This window comes from Anabrus simplex, chromosome 1, assembly GCF_040414725.1.
Source record: "Anabrus simplex isolate iqAnaSimp1 chromosome 1, ASM4041472v1, whole genome shotgun sequence".
In the NCBI taxonomy this organism is placed as follows: Eukaryota; Metazoa; Arthropoda; class Insecta; order Orthoptera; family Tettigoniidae; genus Anabrus; species Anabrus simplex.
In genome coordinates, this window is record NC_090265.1 from 1,168,983,882 (window position 1) to 1,169,001,478 (window position 17,597).

Below are 17,597 nucleotides of genomic sequence, written 5' to 3' on the forward strand. Positions count from 1 at the left end.
CTGGTTAGTATTGTGCCATTTCACTGCCAGGAATGAACATCTTGGAACAAAAATGGACGCAATGCCGTGAAATAATTAAACACGACATGCAAATTTAATCGTCAATGACGAGATGATTGTATTCATATCGGAAGTAAGCCGAGAAATAGTACGGTATCAAGAAGGTGGTGAAAAAGAATGAAGGATACGGGATTGTTACAAGATTATTATTATTAAAAAATTCCAAGCTGCACGGGGCAATGATATTGCTACATGAAGAAGACATTATTACTAGCAAGAAGCTTGAATAGAAGAGAATTTGGAATAATATCAAAAGAAAAGAGCAAGGCTACAGGAGTATTGCATATTAATAAACAGAGAAATTGAAACACTTACTGGGAAACGTTACATAACAGACTACGTCACAAGTCACCAAACAAGAACAGCAGATGTCATTCGAAGTTGCTGGCAAGAAAATATTAAAGTTACGGGAATTGAAACAATATATAGAAACCTAAATCGAATGATATAATTTAGAATCTGGTAGACATATTAGTAGTCTGGAAGACATTAGCTGAATTTAATTGAAAGAAGCGTTCTTTTCAATACGTTTATGAGTATTAGAAGGCTTTGAGTTTATTAAGACCATGTCTGTCTGTATTTTTGTCCTAACTGCGCAAGAGATGTCCAGCATCATGCACTAAGAAGACCAAGGCTGACTGTCCGGTGGTAGTGACCCGAAGTCGACAAAGATATCCCGAGATGATGGAGAAGGATGGATAACCTGCCCATATGTTCCCAGAGACCGACACAATGTAGCAGACATATCTAACTTGATGTCCTAATTCATCTGGACACAACATCAAGGGAACACGGGGAAGTGAAGATAAGTCAATTAATATTCTTTCGCACTAAGTACCATAGTTTGTTTTTAAAAGTGCCATTTTCTGATTATGTTTAATATATGATTGTGCAGTGCTATCATTGATTTAGTTCAAGAAGAATGAACTTACAGTATATGTGAAATCGCGTACATATAACGACGTAAGAGGATATTAGGTAGTCATATAACTGAAAAATGACAATCCTTTGGCTAGGATGTATTAGATCAGTGGTAACTTAATTATGCATTTGTAATGCTGTCTATGATAAGTAAGAGGTTAATTTAATTCAATTGTGTGTAGTATACTGACATTGTGGTTAATGTTATGATTAAGTTAGGGTATTATATTACGAAATGGAGGTGATATGGTGTGATATGCAGGTTTTATTTGGATCATAAGAAAACGTATGAGCAATATAAAGTGAATCCAAAGAGAATTGAGAAGAAAATAGAATATTTAAATGGATAAATGATAATAATGAATTCATATGTGTCAAGTTAAGATATATGTATAAGGGTTATTGAAATGAAGGAAGAGATATGAAACAGATTATATATATGTGAAGAATGATTGTATAATAGGAAGAGTAATGATGGTGATGATTATTATTTCATCGAGAGAAGAAATGGATGTATTTTAATGGTGATATTAAGTTAACTGACGCGATTTAAGGTTAAGAATGCATATATTTAATTCCATAACATATATTAATCCTTCGGTATTCCACATCCAGCATTAAATATGATCCATATTTACATATGTCAGATGGGCACTGGTAGATCATCGAAATGAATCCATATATGGGAGATTGAGTAGGATTAGCACACATTAACCTGAATTCTTTTTTTTTTTTTTGCTAGGGGCTTTACGTCGCACCGACACAGATAGGTCTTATGGCGACGATGACCTGAATTCTTGACCACAGTCATGTTTATTATAATAAACAGAGTTAGAATGCTTACTTGCTCATTTCAATAATATTATCAAAGAGGTTGCCCATAACTAGATGATGAAGACACTGGTTATTAAAGTCTTCTTAGATTGCAGACCACATATTGTCCAGAAATGATGTTGAATAAGGTGTTATAAGTCATTGGTCACACAATAACATGTTGCTCGAGATATAAATAATTGGCACTTAATTTTTGAATTTATTCTTATTTTAGGTAAATAACCTACAAAAACGATTAATAATGGTAATTTTTAATTATTTTAAAGTGAAATAATGTTGAATGACTTATCATTTATGTTTTCATAATTCCGAACATGAAAGCCACTGAATCTGAAATCCTCAAGAAATAAATAAGAAGATAAATGTTTTTCCTATACCAATGATTAATGATGATGTTATGAAGCATGATTATAAAAATATTATTAGCTAGATGCAGGCAAATAGGCTGATAATTTCTGGATAGATCTGCAAAATGTTATCATAATTTTTAGAAAAAGAATTTAGGGAATTGTTTTGTGTTCAAGCAGACAAAAGTGAATAACTTGAACGTGATTTTAATTTAATTTGATGTAATTATGAAGCATCTCAAGATTATTTTCTACTTTCGAACAGAAACATTGTATATAGTCAACATTTAGTTATATCAGAGATCTTTGAACATTTTCTATATTAATTAGCTAATTTAGGAGAGGAAACAGCCTTATTTCAATGAATTATTCAATTTTTATTTTATGTCAAGATTATTTTAATTTAATAAAATGATATTAGATAAACTTATTCATTCTTTTTATGGTATCCTAGGATAAGTAAATACTGATAGACATGTATAGATTAAGTATGATTGAATTTTATGAAGTGTTATGAATCAATTCGCCAGATAGAGACATCCGCCGAACTGATTTTGTGTGAATTTAACCGTCTAGCTAACCTGTTGTCTTTACTCTTGGGACCTACGACCTGAAAAATATACTTGATTGATAGTTGATGATGAAATGAGCTAGTTAAGACTTCTTGGCGGCCCGACCTGGACGCGGGAACGGTGCAGTGTATACATTAAATTACTTAATACTATTCCTTTCTTTACAATACTTCTACACTAATATTTATGCCGTCACTACTTGACTTCCAGATCCCTGTACTCTGTTCACTGCTCCCTAGACCACTCTGTTTCTCTGAATGTACCTCCTTATAACTCTTCTAAACAAATTTCCTAACTTAAACATACTACTGTGGTTTGAATGAAGACCATCTGAGCACAGATCCCTATATCCTACCCACCTATTAGGATCTACAAATTTCACTCCCAATTTTCCACATACCCACTCCATAGTCTCATTTAAATCCCCAATCACCTTCCAGTCAGTATCCCTCCTACACAGTATTCCACTGATAACAATCTCTGCTTGCTTAGACTTCACCTGTGCTGCATTTACCAGATCCCACACATCCCCAACTGTGATGGTACTTTCTTGCCTTATGTTGTTGGTACCAACGTGAAACACTACCACCTTCTCCTTTCCCTCCTCATTCTCTCCTACTTTCCTCAGCATTTAGTTGTTTTCACACAAAGTTCAATTTTCTTGTAGGGTTTAGTTTCACTTCCCACTTCTGTAGCCTTCCTCTTGTTATGTGTTTTTCCTGTATGTGATTGTGTTTGTTTGTGTCTAGGAAATACAGATAAAATGACATTTGGAAGAAGGATTTTTAGTGCTGTGCTTACACTATAAACTGAGTCCTTAAAATGCCTACTGCAAACAGTAGAATGTACACTAGGTTTCCACGGAGACCCAGTCTATTTCCTTGACAAGAAATTGCCAAATACCATTTAGTTTTAAGTTGCTTTTGAGGTATTTTATTTACAATAATTAACACTACAGTACACCATGTTTTTTAACACTGGAACTGACGGAATATATTGCATACCTGGAACAGCCGATGCAGTCATTTTGACCGCTATTGAAATTATTATATTTTCGTTCTTGATACACACAGTTAGTCATTATTATCATTTTGCCTCTGTTTCTGTACATTACTTTATGAGTTTCAATATTTATTTATGAATAAAAAGATGTCACACACAGGGGCGAAGTGTCAGGGGAGACAGGGTAGACAGCGTGTACCCTTAACATTTTGTGAAAGAAATATTGTCTAGTTAATGCAATTAGTTTTTAGAACATTAATTATTTCCACATTCGTGACGTTTTTGTATTCCCCGCTTTACTTATTTTCTTCTCACTTCGGCAATGCTAAGGCTCGCGTCAGTTACACGAAGCACGTAGGCGAAAGTAGACGCTGTCCAATCTGTGTATTTTCCCTTTGATTTTCAAAGCTTTCAGATAGAGCAACACTAACGCTATTTGTAGGCACTGACTGTGGAACTATGACTTTCCTATAGCGAGATGTCTCCGCCCAGTAGACAGACTTACCTGCGTCTCTTCTTGCTCTCATTGGCTAGTATTTGGATCTCTCTTGTAAAGGTGCTCTTATTGGCTACCATCTCAGACATGCTTTTAATGTAATTAATTTGAATTTACTTTATTATAAGACACGTCTAAAAATAAATTAATAATATTCAAATACGAAGTATAGTAAACTTACACCTAATACATGAATGACAGCATTAAAACCCTGCAAGTACGTGCATTTTCTTGCCCGCCTATGTTAGTTGCGGTATTATAACCCCAACAACTATTGGCTTCCAGTCTTAATAAGGTATTCTAGAGTACGCATACGGAAAAAAATGCTTAACTTGATGCTGTATATTCCGTTAAAGTCAGTTTCTATTGAACGCGCTATGAGTGCCTTCCAACGAATTAAAACGTATTTAAGGAATTGGATGACCAACCAGAAACTGTCTAACTTGGGAACTCTAGCTATAGAGAAGGAATTTCTATGGAATCTTAGCCAGATGCCCGACTTGAAGACGAGAGTAATAGATATATTTGCCAAAATGAAGGTCAGGCGGATTAAACTCATTTACAAGAATATTGTTTAAGGTGACTTGTACGAACAACTATTTATTTCTTATTTCTCTTATTAAATCTACATAACAATGACATATATTGCTATTTTTTATTTTAAAAGTATGCTGTTATTTGACAACTCCCGCGGCCTATTTTGTCTATATTTAAAAATAAATCAAGTGCATGTAGGTTTATTTTATTTTTTTTTTTTGCTAGGGGCTTTACGTCGCACCGACACAGATAGGTCTTATGACGACGATGGGATAGGAAAGGCCTAGGAGTTGGAAGGAAGCGGCCGTGGCCTTAATTAAGGTACAGCCCCAGCATCACGTAGGTTTATAGGTTGTTATAGGGTTTGTCTTATTTTCAGTCATTAATATACTACTGAATACAGATGTATGCGTCGAAAACAAAATTCCTTATAATAATATGATTGAAACAGTGTAAATAAAATAAATCTCTGTCTACCCCCTTACTTAGTTCACGCTTCGCCACTGGTCACACACTCGTTACACTGTTGTCAGGAACATGCCGCTTTGAATATGGAGTAAGTCCTGGATTTTCTTTCAAAGGAGTATGGCAAGCAATCCAACCAGGTATCATCTTCCCAGTCTGCTACAGTCCACTCCCTGATGCCATCAGTACCTCATCATCATCATCATCATCATCATTTCCCTTTATCCAGCTGTAGCCGGGTAGGGGCAAATATGGTTCCTCTCCACTTTCTTCCGTCTTTCCACCACTCCTCCTCCAACACTGTGTCCCAGTCCAGGTTTCTTTCTATAATGCTGCGTTGGATGGTATCCTTCCATGTCAATCGTGGTCGTCCACGGCCTCTCCTTCCTTGGATTTGCATTTCCATCACCTTTTTTGGCATTCTTTCGTCGCTCATTCGCTTTATGTGCCCAAACCATCTTAGTCGGCTCTTCTCTATTCTATCATTCATTTTTTCCACTCCAATTTCTTCCCGGATTTTCTCATTCCTTATTTTGTCTCGTCTACTCTTCTGTATCATACTCCTCAAGAATTTCATTTCGGCTGCCTGTATTCGACTCTCATTCTTCTTTGTCATTGTCCAAGTTTCTGCTCCGTAAGTTGTTATGGGTACGTAATACATCTTGTACATAGTATCCTTTGCTTCCATTGGCACATCTTTGTCCCATAACATATTTCTTACACTATGATAGAAACAACTTCCAGCTTGAATCCTTTTACTAATCTCAGCATCCAGTCGAGCATTCTCCATTAATTCACTCCCCAGGTATTTAAACGTTTCCACTACTTCCAGGGGATTGTCTGCAAGTCTAATCTGACCTTTCCCTTCTTTCTCCCCTCTAGTCATAACAAGAGTTTTACTCTTTTCTACACTTATTTTCAATCCACATTCTTCAATCTTCCCATTCACCATATTCAATTGTTCTTGATCCTTTCTGTCATCTTCTCCCCAAATCACAATATCATCTGCAAATAACATCATGTTCATTTCTCTTCCTCCATATGCTGCTTTTGCTGTTCTCATGATGTCATCCATTACTATTGTAAACAGGATTGGTGATAGAACACTTCCCTGTCTCAGTACCTCAGTACCCATCAGTACCTAACAGCACATTATCTGGCCATGGTAGGCTTTTACCTTGATTGTCGCGTCCCATATGATACCATGTTTTACAGGTTACTGTTGCTACAGCTGTAATAGAATAATTGAAAACTCATCATTACTCAGCCCATTATTATAATTTGGATACACTATAAATCAAGGAATTTCACCAAACTTGTTATGCTGATAGTTATAATAATACTAATATCAACTTACCTTCAGTCTGAACAATCCGGTTTTCAGCGTGATCTGAATCACTGCTTTCCGAGTTATCACTTGACTGGTAGTAATCTTCGTATGCATTTTATCTTTTTAGGTCCCTTATATCTGGACCACATTCTACATCAGACATATCTTCAGGAATGTCATGCAATAGACTCAGCAACTGATGGTTTATGAGACATTGTTGGATGTGCTAGTGAGTGGTTGGCTGTCACAAGAGCTGTGTATTATCTTAGTGATAAAGTAGTTAATAGTTGTAGAAATTTAGCACAGAGAGAGAGAGAGAGAGATTCGCTACGTTACATGCTGTAATTTAGGATTGCGTGAGAGAAGAATTTTTTAAATATTATTATTAAAATATCAGTAGGTTTGTTGATAAAATACTTACAAAGACGGGATATTAAAAAGAGTCGTAACTCAGCAGTGGTTATATTAGTGCAGGTAATTGACAGGGTAGTTCAAATAACAGTTCGACTGTCCCACCTATCACGAAGGTAACAACTTCTTCAAATAACGCGATACTGTTGTAAATTTTGTTAAAAGAAGGGATTTCAACAGAATATACAGTATTTCACTGGCGAAATAATTACCAGTCATTGTATTGTTATTGATTATTGTTGCTCTTCATATTCAAACATTGCATTGTTGACTACAGTCGTGAACAAACAGTTTAATTTTCTGTCATGTGATCTTTGTGAACTAACCAGGACAATATTTCTTTCCTTTCATTTTTATTTTGCACAGAATAAGTTATTTTATTTTTCCTTTTCTTCCCATTATTCCGTAAATAATGGATAAGGAGTGCAAGTGTAGGAACTGTGGGTGTGGCCAGGCATTAAGTAGTATGAGGGAGGAGTTGGAATTCTCTCAGAGGACAGGAAGGAAAGTAGGCCTCCCTCAAATAATGTACAGGATAAAGTAGGTGTAAAGGAGGGATGGGAAGGAAATGAGGGAATTTAGAAAGCAGGTGATCTAATGTCTTAAGGGGAAGGAGATTGCAGGCTAAGGGCTCTATTCAGGATCAGAATTCAGGACAGGTGTCTGTGAGAAATCGGTATGAGTCACTGCAGGTAGAACAACTGAGGGAAGATGAGGAACAGGGAACTGTTGCTGAGATGTGTGGAAGTAGGAGGAAGGGAAATGTAGTGTAGTGGAAAGGAAAAAACAGGTGGAACAGGATCATGGGAGGGAGAAGGAAGTAGCTTCTGCATCAGTGAGAGAAGATAGGGCTGACCAGGAGGGGAGGGGATCAAATAAGGTGGGTCGGGTTGAGGCTCTGGTCATGGGAGATTCCATCATTAGATATATGGGGAAAGTGTGTGGAGGAAAGGGAACCAGGGTAGAGTGTTATACAGGAATTAGGTTGAGGCAGATGTTAAGGAAAGTAGAAGAGAAGGAAGAGGGAAAGGAGAAGGTGGTAGTGTTTCACGTTGGTACTAACAACGTAAGACAAGCAGGTACAAGTACCAACATATTTGGGGATGTGTGGGATCTGGTAAATGCAGTACGGATGAAGTTTAAGGAAGAAGAGATTGTCATCAGTGGAATATTGTGTAGGAGGGATACTGATTGGAAGGTGATTGAGGATTTAAATGAGACTATGAAGTGGGTATGTGGAAAACTGGGAGTGAGATTTCTAGATCCTAATGGGTGGGTAGGAGATAGCTCTCTGCGCTCAGATGGCCTTCACTTAAACCGCAGTGGTACATATTAGTTAGGAAATTTGTTTAGAAGGGTTATAAGCAGGTACATTCAGGGAAACGGGGTGGCCTAGGGAATGGTCTTAAGGGAACAGGGAACTGGAAATCAAGTCGGGATGACTTAAAAATGTTAGTGCTCAACTGTAGAAGTATTGTAAACAAAGGAATCAAAATAAGTAATTAAATAGTTATATATTTACCAGATATTGTAATAAGAGTTGAATCATGGCAGAGAAATGATATAACGGATGCAGAAATATTCTCACAGAACTGGAGTTTGTATCGTAGAGATAGGATAGGAATAGTAGGAGGGGGAGTATTCATTCTGGTAAAAGATGAATTTGTAAGCTACGAAAAAGTTAAGGATGAAAAACATGAAATTCTGGGTTTAAGGCTCATCTCTAAAGATAATAGTTAACCTGATGTCTCTGGAGTGTACAGACCGGGAAAGGGTAGCGCTGACACTGATTCAGAGTTATTTGATAAGATAATCAGCTATGTTGGAAATGATATGGAAAGGAATGTGATAGTAGCACGTGATCTCAATTAACCAAATGTCAATTGGGAAGGTAATGTGAACGACAGGAAGCATGAACAGCAAATGGCAAATAAGTTAATGTGGGAAGGGCAGCCGATTCAGAAAGTGATGGAACCAACTAGAGGGAAAAATATCCTGGATGTGGTGCTGGTAAAACCAGATGAGCTCTATAGAGAAACTGAAGTAATAAATGGTATTAGTGATCACGAAGCTGTTTTTGTCGTAGTTAAAAATAAATGTGATAGAAAGCAAGGTATTAAAATTAGAACTATTAGGCAGTACCATATGGCTGCTGAAAGAGGCATGGGGGAGTTTAAAAAAAGTAAATATGATCGCTGGAAAATGGTAAATATAAATGTAAACAGACTCTAGGATGGGCTTTTGAGCAATTTTTGAGGAATGTGAAAATAGGGTTGTACCTTTAAAGGTGGTAAGGAATGGTAAAGATCCACTATATTATAACAAAGAAGTAAAGAGACTAAGAAGGAGGTGCAGGTTGGAAAGAAATAGAATTAGAAATGGCTATGGAAGTAAGGAGAAATTGAAGGAACTTGCTAGGAAATTGAATCTAGCAAAGAAGTCAGCTAAGGATAACATGATGGCAAGCATTATTGGTGGTCATACAAATTTTAGTGAAAAATGGAAGGGTATGTATAGGTACTATAAGGCCGAAACAAGTTCCAAGGGCATTCCAGGAGTCATTAATGAACAAGGGGAGTGTGTATGTGAGGATCTTCAAAAGGCAGAAGTATTCAGTCAACAGTATGTAAAGATTGTTGGTTACAAGGATAATGTCCAGATAGGGGAGGTGAGTAATACTAAAGAAGTATTCAAATTTACCTATGATAACAATGACATTTACAGTAAGATACAAAAGTTGATAACTAGAAAAGCAGCTGGAATTGATAAAATTTTGGGGGATATACTAAAGGCAATGGGTTGGGATATAGCACCATATTAGAAATACTTATTTGATTATTGTTTGGTTGAAGGACCTATACCAAATGAATGGAGAGTTGCTATAGGAGCCCCTGTGTATAAAGGACAGAGTGATAGACATAAAGCTGAAAATTACAGGCCAGTGAGTTTGACATGCATTGCATGTAAGCTTTGAGAAAGCATTCTTTCTGATTATATTAGACATGTTTGCAAAATTAATAACTGATTTGACAGAAGGCAGTTTGGGTTTAGGAAAGGTTACTCCACTGAAGCTCAGCTTGTAGAATTTCAGCAAAATATAGCAGATATCCTGGATTCAGGAGGCCAAATGGACTGCATTGCAATTGACCTATCTAAGGCATTTGATAGGGTAGATCATGGAAGACTACTGGCAAAAATGAGTGCTATTGGACTAGAACAAATTGTGACTGAAGGGGTGGCTATATTTCTAGAAAATAGAACTCGGTGAATTAGAGTAGGCGAAGCTTTATCTTACCCTGTAATAAGTAAGAGGGGAATTCCTCAAGGCAGTATTATTGGACCTTTATGTTTTCTTATATATAACAATGACATGTGTAAAGAAGTGGAATCAGAGATAAGGCTTTTTGCAGATGATGTTATTCTGTACAGAGTAATAATTAAGTTACAAGATTGTGAGCAGCTGCAGGGTGACCTCAATAGTGTTGTGAGATGGACGGTGGGCAATGGTATGATGATAAACTGGGTTAAAAGTCAGGTTGTGAGTTTCACAAATAGGAAAAGTCCTCTCAGTTTTAATTACTGTGTTGATGGGGTGAAAGTTCCTTTTGGGGATCATTGTAAGTACCTAAGTGTTAATATAAGAAAAGACCCTCATTGGAGTAATCACATAAATATGATTGTTAATAAAGGGTTAAAATTCCTGCACATGGTTGTGAGGGTATTTAGGGGTTGTAGTAAGGATATAAAGGAGAGGGCATATAAGTCTCTGGTAAGACCCCAACCAGAGTATGGTTCCAGTGTATGGAACCCTCACCAGGATTACTTGATTCAAGAACTGGAAAAAATCCAAAGAAAAGCAGCTTGATTTGTTCTGGGTGATTTCTAACAAGAGAGTAGCGTTACAAAAATGTTGCAAAGTTTGGGCTGAGAAGACTTGGGAGAAAGGAGACGAGCTGCTCGATTAAGTGGTATGTTCCGAGTTGTCAGTGGAGAGATAGCGTGGGATGACATCAGAAGACGAATAAGTTTGAGTGGTGTCTTTAAAAGTAGGAAAGATAAAGTTGAAGATAAAGTTTGAATTTAGAGGACAAATTGGGGCAAATATTCGTTTATAGGAAGGGAAGTTAGGGATTGGAATAACTTACCAAGGGAGATGTTCAATAATTTTCTAATTTCTTTACAATCATTTAAGAAAAGGCTAGGAAAACAACAGATAGGGAATCTGCCACCTGGGCAACTGCCGTAAATGCAGATCAGTAGTGATTGGCAAGCTGACGAATGATAAAACTTCTGGAGATGCAGCGGAAATAATGCTCGTTCAATTCGATAATATATCCAAGTTCCATTGTTATGTTTCTGAACATAACTGTTGTTGATAGGATAATAATTATAAGTAGATGATCATATCTCAATGAGAGAAATGTGTTATAATACATTTTATTATGATAATTAATAGAGCATTGTTGATAGGATAATAATTATAAGTAGATGATCATATCTCAATGAGAGAAATGTGTTATAATACATTTTATTATGATAATTAATAGAGCAGTCAAAATGATATGCAAAATTAATTATATTTAATATGGATTTTCCAGGAAAAGTCACTGCAGACCAATATCCTACATTAAAAACTGTAGTCAAAATTGAGCTTGGAAAATGTGTAACGGTCATTTTGACCGCTCCGGTGGTTCTAGTGTTAAGTATTATCTGATGTTCACATTATGTAAATACAGTAATTAATTTCAGTCACTAAATTATAATCACCCACACTAGTACAAGAAAGCTCATCAATTACGAACATATGCTTGTGAATGTTTGAATGAGTACTTCAACCGTGCAATTTTATGACTAAGAAGCGCGCACCTAGTGGCAAAACAGTGTGTTTCACAACCCCAAGCGGAACCATTTTCACGACAAGCGAAGCTTTGTATTTCCCAGCCTTGTATGATAACGTAAGCAACGACAACTACACAGGTTATAAGTCAGGATGATCACATAAATTAGGAATATAGCTAATAGACCATAATATCTCATGTCCTTGATTGACAGAAAAAGAACAGAGAAGGAAATATTAATAATTGTGTTCTGTGTTTTGTTCTGAATGCTACCTTAACATATCCAGCAAAGGAATATCGTCACATCTTCTCATTGTATCCCACTTTTAATGCCTTGCAGTCACAAGTTTTGGATGATATTTTATATTCAGGTGAGTAAATATTTCTCCCATGGAGAAAGGGAGAAATTTTGATATTGCAAAGCAAAATCTGTAATTTAATAATATATATTTTGTTATATATGAAGAATGTTGTTGTAATTAATAATAATTATGGATTTCAACATCTGTCAGTCATTAATCATTGCCCCAGAGGAGTACGACAGGCTTGGCACATTTCCTATCCTCGCTGCTAGTTGGGGGCTTCATTCATTCCATTCCTGATCCAGTCGAATGACTGAAAACAGGCTGTGAATTTTCATTTTCATGGATTTTAGTAAGGTATAAAATGTCACTACTATAACTTACAGTAAATACATGACTGTGGTTTGATTTATTGATATTCATAGCCAAATTGTTTAAACTTCCCTATTGAAAAGGTTAGAAAACTGCACTCTTTGGAGATCTGAGAAGTGAATCCAGGCATTGGCAGCATCAATTCTCAACATTGTTTATCTCCCTCATTTTTGTAAGATGCTGGCATAGTTATTTAAAGCCCCAGGCCACCTACCCCAATCCCAGGCCCTAATAATTACACTACACTTACTACTGCCAATCGTAATAATACATTCTTTATCTGTAGGCATGTCTCCCGAAGTACAACCCCTCATCCACGTCGTGGGAGATGGGCAACATCATAAAGTACGAAATAGCCAGTGGGGGTGAAATACTGTGGGGACTACTTGTGCCTCAAGAGTGCTATGTTAGCTGTGAAGGCCCTACAGGAATCCTGAAAAAATGGTGGCTGACAGGGCTCTGGTGAAGTCATGACAGGCCTAGCAATTTTCAGATCTCATCAATTATAAAGGTTGGATATTTCCACCCAATCAATACTATGAATGATGAATACCTACAACCTGTTTTCAGTCTTGGACCAGGTCAGGAATGTAATGAATGAAACATATATAGGCTAGTATTACAATAGGGTCACCACTCCCAAGGTGATCATTAGTGACTGATAGATGCAATGAAATGATAATGGAGAATGTTGTTGGAATGAAAGATGACAGGGAAAACCGGAGTACCCGGAGAAAAACCTGTCCCGCCTCTGCTTTGTCCAGCACAAATCTCACATGGAGTGACCGGGATTTGAACCACGGTATCCAGCGGTGAGAGGCCGACGCACTGCCGTCTGAGCCACGAAGGCTCCCAGTCAATACTATATTGATATAAATAAATGTATTTATATTTTTAAATTTTAAATACATTAAATGACTAGTTTCGATCTATATAGATTATCTACAGCTGATACATCATACTACTAATAACTAAAATAGCATTCACTATTATTAAAATGTCATGCTTCTCGTCTTAAAAATTTCACAAACTAATTCTACTGTTCTGAATCAGTGTCATGGTAAAATGGGTCATTAAAACTGTTCGTACCAGTCAGACAATTTTTGTGAAGTACAATCATGTTGTCTTCACTCTAATTGTGAATCCATGTGTGATGGCTCACTTGATGACTTAACAGACAGACAGACAGACAGACAGACAGACAGACAGACAGACAGACAGACAGACAGACAGACAGACAGACAGACAGACAGACAGACAGACAGACAGACAGACAGACCTGTTAGTTATACGTTAATCTAAGTTTATAGTTTTATGCTATGGAAATGCTGATGTACAGTATATTAAAACTCTCACACCCCTCCTCATAAGGTGCATGCCTTAATGCTGTAGAGCAATATAAAATATACACACTATATATCTCAAAGCACCAACATTTTAAATGAACACACAATTCAGATTAGATACACAATACATCTGCATTATACAACTATGCCTTTTGACCTGAAATCTTGGTAACGGTTAATAGACATCGTACAAAGGGCACTAGGAAAGTTTTTCAATACGCAAAAACGGTTGGCTGGACACCCCTGTTATGGTGAGGGATGAAAAGAGGGGCGAAAACTGGTCTAGAAGAAAGCAAGGCATGACCTTCACACCAGTTGTTACCAAGCAGTGGGATTGAAAGCAAGTTAAGATGTCAGAGTGGTCTAAAGGTGAATATCGTGCAATTATCCGCTACAATTTTGCTCATGGATTAACTGTTGACCAGTGCCTGGAGGAAATGACTCCTGTGCTGGGGAAAGACTGTCCACATTGGACAACAATTTTCTGCTGGTACAAAGAGTTTCAGAGGAGAAATTTTGGGGTTGAAGACGATCCTCGTTCTAGGCGACTGTCTGAATCAGTGACTGAGGAAAACATTGAAGCTGTGAGGAAAATGTTGCAGCAAGAGAGGTGGTTGACATATCGGCAGGTAGAAGAGACCCTCCACATCACTTCACCAGCTATTCATTCAATTCTACATGACCATCCATGTTAGAAAGGTTTGTTCCCTTTGGGTGCCCCATTCACTTTCAGAGGAACAAAGGGCACATCGAGTGAAATGGTGCCGAAAAATGCTAAAACTGTTTGAAAATGGGACTTCGCATAATGTCAATAGCATTGTTACAGGTGATGAAACTTGGCTTTATTATTACAATGTCCAAACAAAATCCCAGAACAAGGTGTGGCTGTTTGAAGATGAGGGTGGTACTGTGACTGTGCGAAAGTCAAGGTCTGTGAAGAAAAGGATGATTGCAGTATTCTCCACTAAACAAGGCATTCTGACTTGGGTTGTGCTAGAAACACAAAGGACAGTTACTGCAAAGTGGTACAGTGAGACTTGTCTGCCTCAGGTCATCCAGGCTCTCAAGCAGCTCCGTCCAAGGCCACGGCTCAACACTTGGCTTGTGCATCACAACAATGCTCCAGCACATCGTGCTAATGTAACAGTGGATTTTCTTGCCAGATCAGGGTTGACCGTGCTTGATCACCCTCCATACAGTCCTGACTTGCCCTATGTGACTTCGCTCTCTTCCCAGAAGTGAAGATGAAGCTGAAAGGGCGGCGTTTTGCATCCGACGAGGAGCTTCTGGCAGCATGGGATCAAGAGTGTGAAAATGTAACCGAAGAAAAGTGGCGGAGTTGGTTCAGTGACTGGTTTCGACGTATGGAGAAGTGTATTGAGTGTGGTGGAAATTATTTTGAAAAAGACTAAATCATTCACTCACATTGCAAAACTTTCCTAGTGCCCTTTGTATGTTCCTGTCCCAGGTGTGAGTTGCTTAGGACACTTAACCAAAATCAGTTGAAAGCACTCTGCCACTGTTAAGCAGCATCTTGGAAAGGTGTGCCAGTCTAATTAGTGAGCCCAAGTGGCTCATTTTGAGTGAAATGCTGCATATACACGTGGCCTAATAACCCCAAAGCTTGGTTCTATGGCTGTGATTTCTTAAATGTATGCAGTGGAACTGATATGTCCAACATCTTACACAGTGACCACTAAACAAGAGGTTATGGTAAACTCAAGTGAGGCACACACAGTGAGCTGGCAGGAAGGACAGGCTGTATTTCTCCATTCAAGGGACAAGCAAGGAGCTACCTGGCAGGAGACAATAGCTTGTTTGTCCCATCCTGTGAACTGGAGCATCAATCACTACTGATCTGCATTTAGGGCATCGCCCAGGTGGCAGATTCCCTATCTGTTGTTTCCTAGCCTTTTCTTGAATGATTGCAAAGAAATTGGAAATTTATTGAACATCTCCCTTGGTAAGTTATTCCAATCTCTAACTCCCCTTCCCATAAATGAATATTTACCCCATTTGTCTTCTTGAATTCCAACTTTATCTTCAGATTGTGATGTTTCCTACATCACTCAGAAGTATTCGTCTACTAATGTCATTCCATGCCATCTCTGCATTGACAGCTTGGAACGTACTGCTTAGTCAAGCCGCTCGTCTTTTTTCTCCCAAGTCTTCCCAGCCCAAACTTTGCAACATTTTTGTAACACTACTCTTTTGCAGGAAATCACGTAAAGCTCAGTCATTAGTAGAGCTCTGTACTTGTACTACTGAGACATGTGATTTACTTGATATGATTGTTGTTGTTTGAGTCATCAATCCATAGACTTGTTTGATGCAGTTTCCATGCCAACCTATCCTGTGCTAACCTTTTTATTTCTACATAACTATTGCATCCTACATCTGCTCTAATCTGCCTGTCATATTCATACCTTGGTCTACCCCTACCATTCTTATTGCCTACACTTCCTTCAAAAACCATCTGTACAAGTCCTGAGTGTCCTAAGATGTGTCCTATCATTCTATCTCTTCTTCTTGTCAAATTTAGCCAAATTGATCTCCTCCTACCAATTCGGTTCTGATTCCTCCTTACAAATGAAGATTCATGATTCATTCTATCCATCTCACCTTCATTCTTCTGTAACACTGCATTTCGAAAGCTTCTATTCTCTTTCTTTCTGAGCTACTTATCTTCCATGTTTCACTTCCATGCAATGCCATGCTCCAGAAGAAAGTCTTCAGAAACATCTTTCTAATTCCTATATCAATGTTTGAAGTGAACAAATTTCTTTTCTTAAGAAAGCTCTTCCTTGCTTATGCTAGTCTACACTTTATGTTCTCCTTACTTCTGCCATCGTTAGTTATTTTACTACCCAAGTAATAATATTCATCTACTTTAAGACCTCATTTCCTAATTTAATATTACCTGCATCCCTGCCTTCGCTCGACTGCACTCCATTACTTTTGTTTTCGACTTATTTATTTTCAACTTGTACTCCTTACCCAAGACTTCATCCATACCATTCAACAACTTCTCAAAATCTTCTGCAGTCTCAGATAAAACAACAATATCATCGGCAAATCACTTAGTTTTGATTTCCTCTCCTTGGATTGTGATTCCCTTTCCAAATTCCTCTTTGATTTCTTTTACTGTCTGTTCTATGTAAACATTGAAAAAGACGGGGGACAAACTGCAGCCTTGCCTCACTCCTTTCTGGGTTGTTGCTTCTTTCTCAAAGCCCTTGATTCTTATCACTGCAGACTGATTTTTATACAGATTGAAGATAATTCTTCATTCTTGGTATCTGATCTCAATCTCCTTCAGAATCTCAAATAGCTTGATTATAAAATGTTCATTTAACAATTATCCATTATGGTTAAGAACACAATTGGGCACCAAGTGATCACTGTTGGAACATATGATTTTAAAAATAAATTTTGTATGACAGGTGTATACGGAAGACTTACAACAAATGATTTCTAGAAAGTTCTATACCAACAAAACCATATGTCAATGCTTTGTTTGAAAAGTGGTGCACAACTAGATCCATCTGAAACAGAAAAAAACATTACAGAAAGAGTGGTAAGTGAAATAACAAAAGATGAAGTACAACATATATTGCAGAATTTCCTTTGAATATGCCAGGTTGGGATAAACAAAATGGAAATCATGTTTGGCAGCTGCTATGAAATTAAGGTAAGAAAATGAAAATCTTTGCCTGCCTTACATTTTCTTTCCTGTTATGATAATAGGTTGTTTCCTAATTCCT

The 17,597-nt window shown here is 37.4% G+C and overlaps 1 protein-coding gene across 1 annotated transcript in view; it reads left to right on the top strand.

Annotated features, from left to right (window-relative positions):
• The window catches only part of LOC136858383 (probable ATP-dependent DNA helicase HFM1), a 111,700-nt gene that overhangs the window by 20,750 nt on the left and 73,353 nt on the right, over positions 1 to 17,597 (top strand). The window contains exon 2 of the mRNA XM_068225554.1: positions 12,028 to 12,184. Within this exon, the coding sequence (XP_068081655.1) occupies positions 12,028 to 12,184 (157 nt within the window). The remainder of the gene's footprint in view (positions 1 to 12,027; positions 12,185 to 17,597) is intronic.